Below are 255 nucleotides of genomic sequence, written 5' to 3' on the forward strand. Positions count from 1 at the left end.
CTCAGCGTGGTCCGCTCCTCCACCACCTCCAGCACCCAACGCTCCCGGCCCCGCGGGGCCTCCGGTGGCAGGGTTGCCTGGGCCGCAGGTTCCAGCAGTGCCTTGGGGTGGTCCGTGCCTGGAGATTGAGGAGCCTCGGTTTTGACCCCAGGCCGCGCGGGCTCCACCACGATGGGCACCGGAGGTGTGCTGGCCTCACCCGAACTGCTGCGCCGACCAGTCTCGTGCTCCTGTACCGGGCTCAGCGCCGCCTTA

At 70.6% G+C, this 255-nt stretch overlaps 1 protein-coding gene across 1 annotated transcript in view; it reads right to left on the minus strand.

Annotated features, from left to right (window-relative positions):
- Mast1 (microtubule associated serine/threonine kinase 1) overlaps positions 1-255 on the minus strand; it is a 35,862-nt gene that overhangs the window by 284 nt on the left and 35,323 nt on the right. The window contains 2 exon segments of the mRNA XM_033757320.1: positions 1-2; positions 5-251. The exon segment at positions 1-2 is cut by the window's left edge and continues 284 nt beyond it. Of these exon segments, the coding sequence (XP_033613211.1) occupies positions 1-2; positions 5-251 (249 nt within the window).

The sequence above is a fragment of the Fukomys damarensis genome, unplaced genomic scaffold (assembly GCF_012274545.1).
Source record: "Fukomys damarensis isolate Sample0158 unplaced genomic scaffold, DMR_v1.0_HiC HiC_scaffold_30, whole genome shotgun sequence".
In the NCBI taxonomy this organism is placed as follows: domain Eukaryota; kingdom Metazoa; phylum Chordata; class Mammalia; order Rodentia; family Bathyergidae; genus Fukomys; species Fukomys damarensis.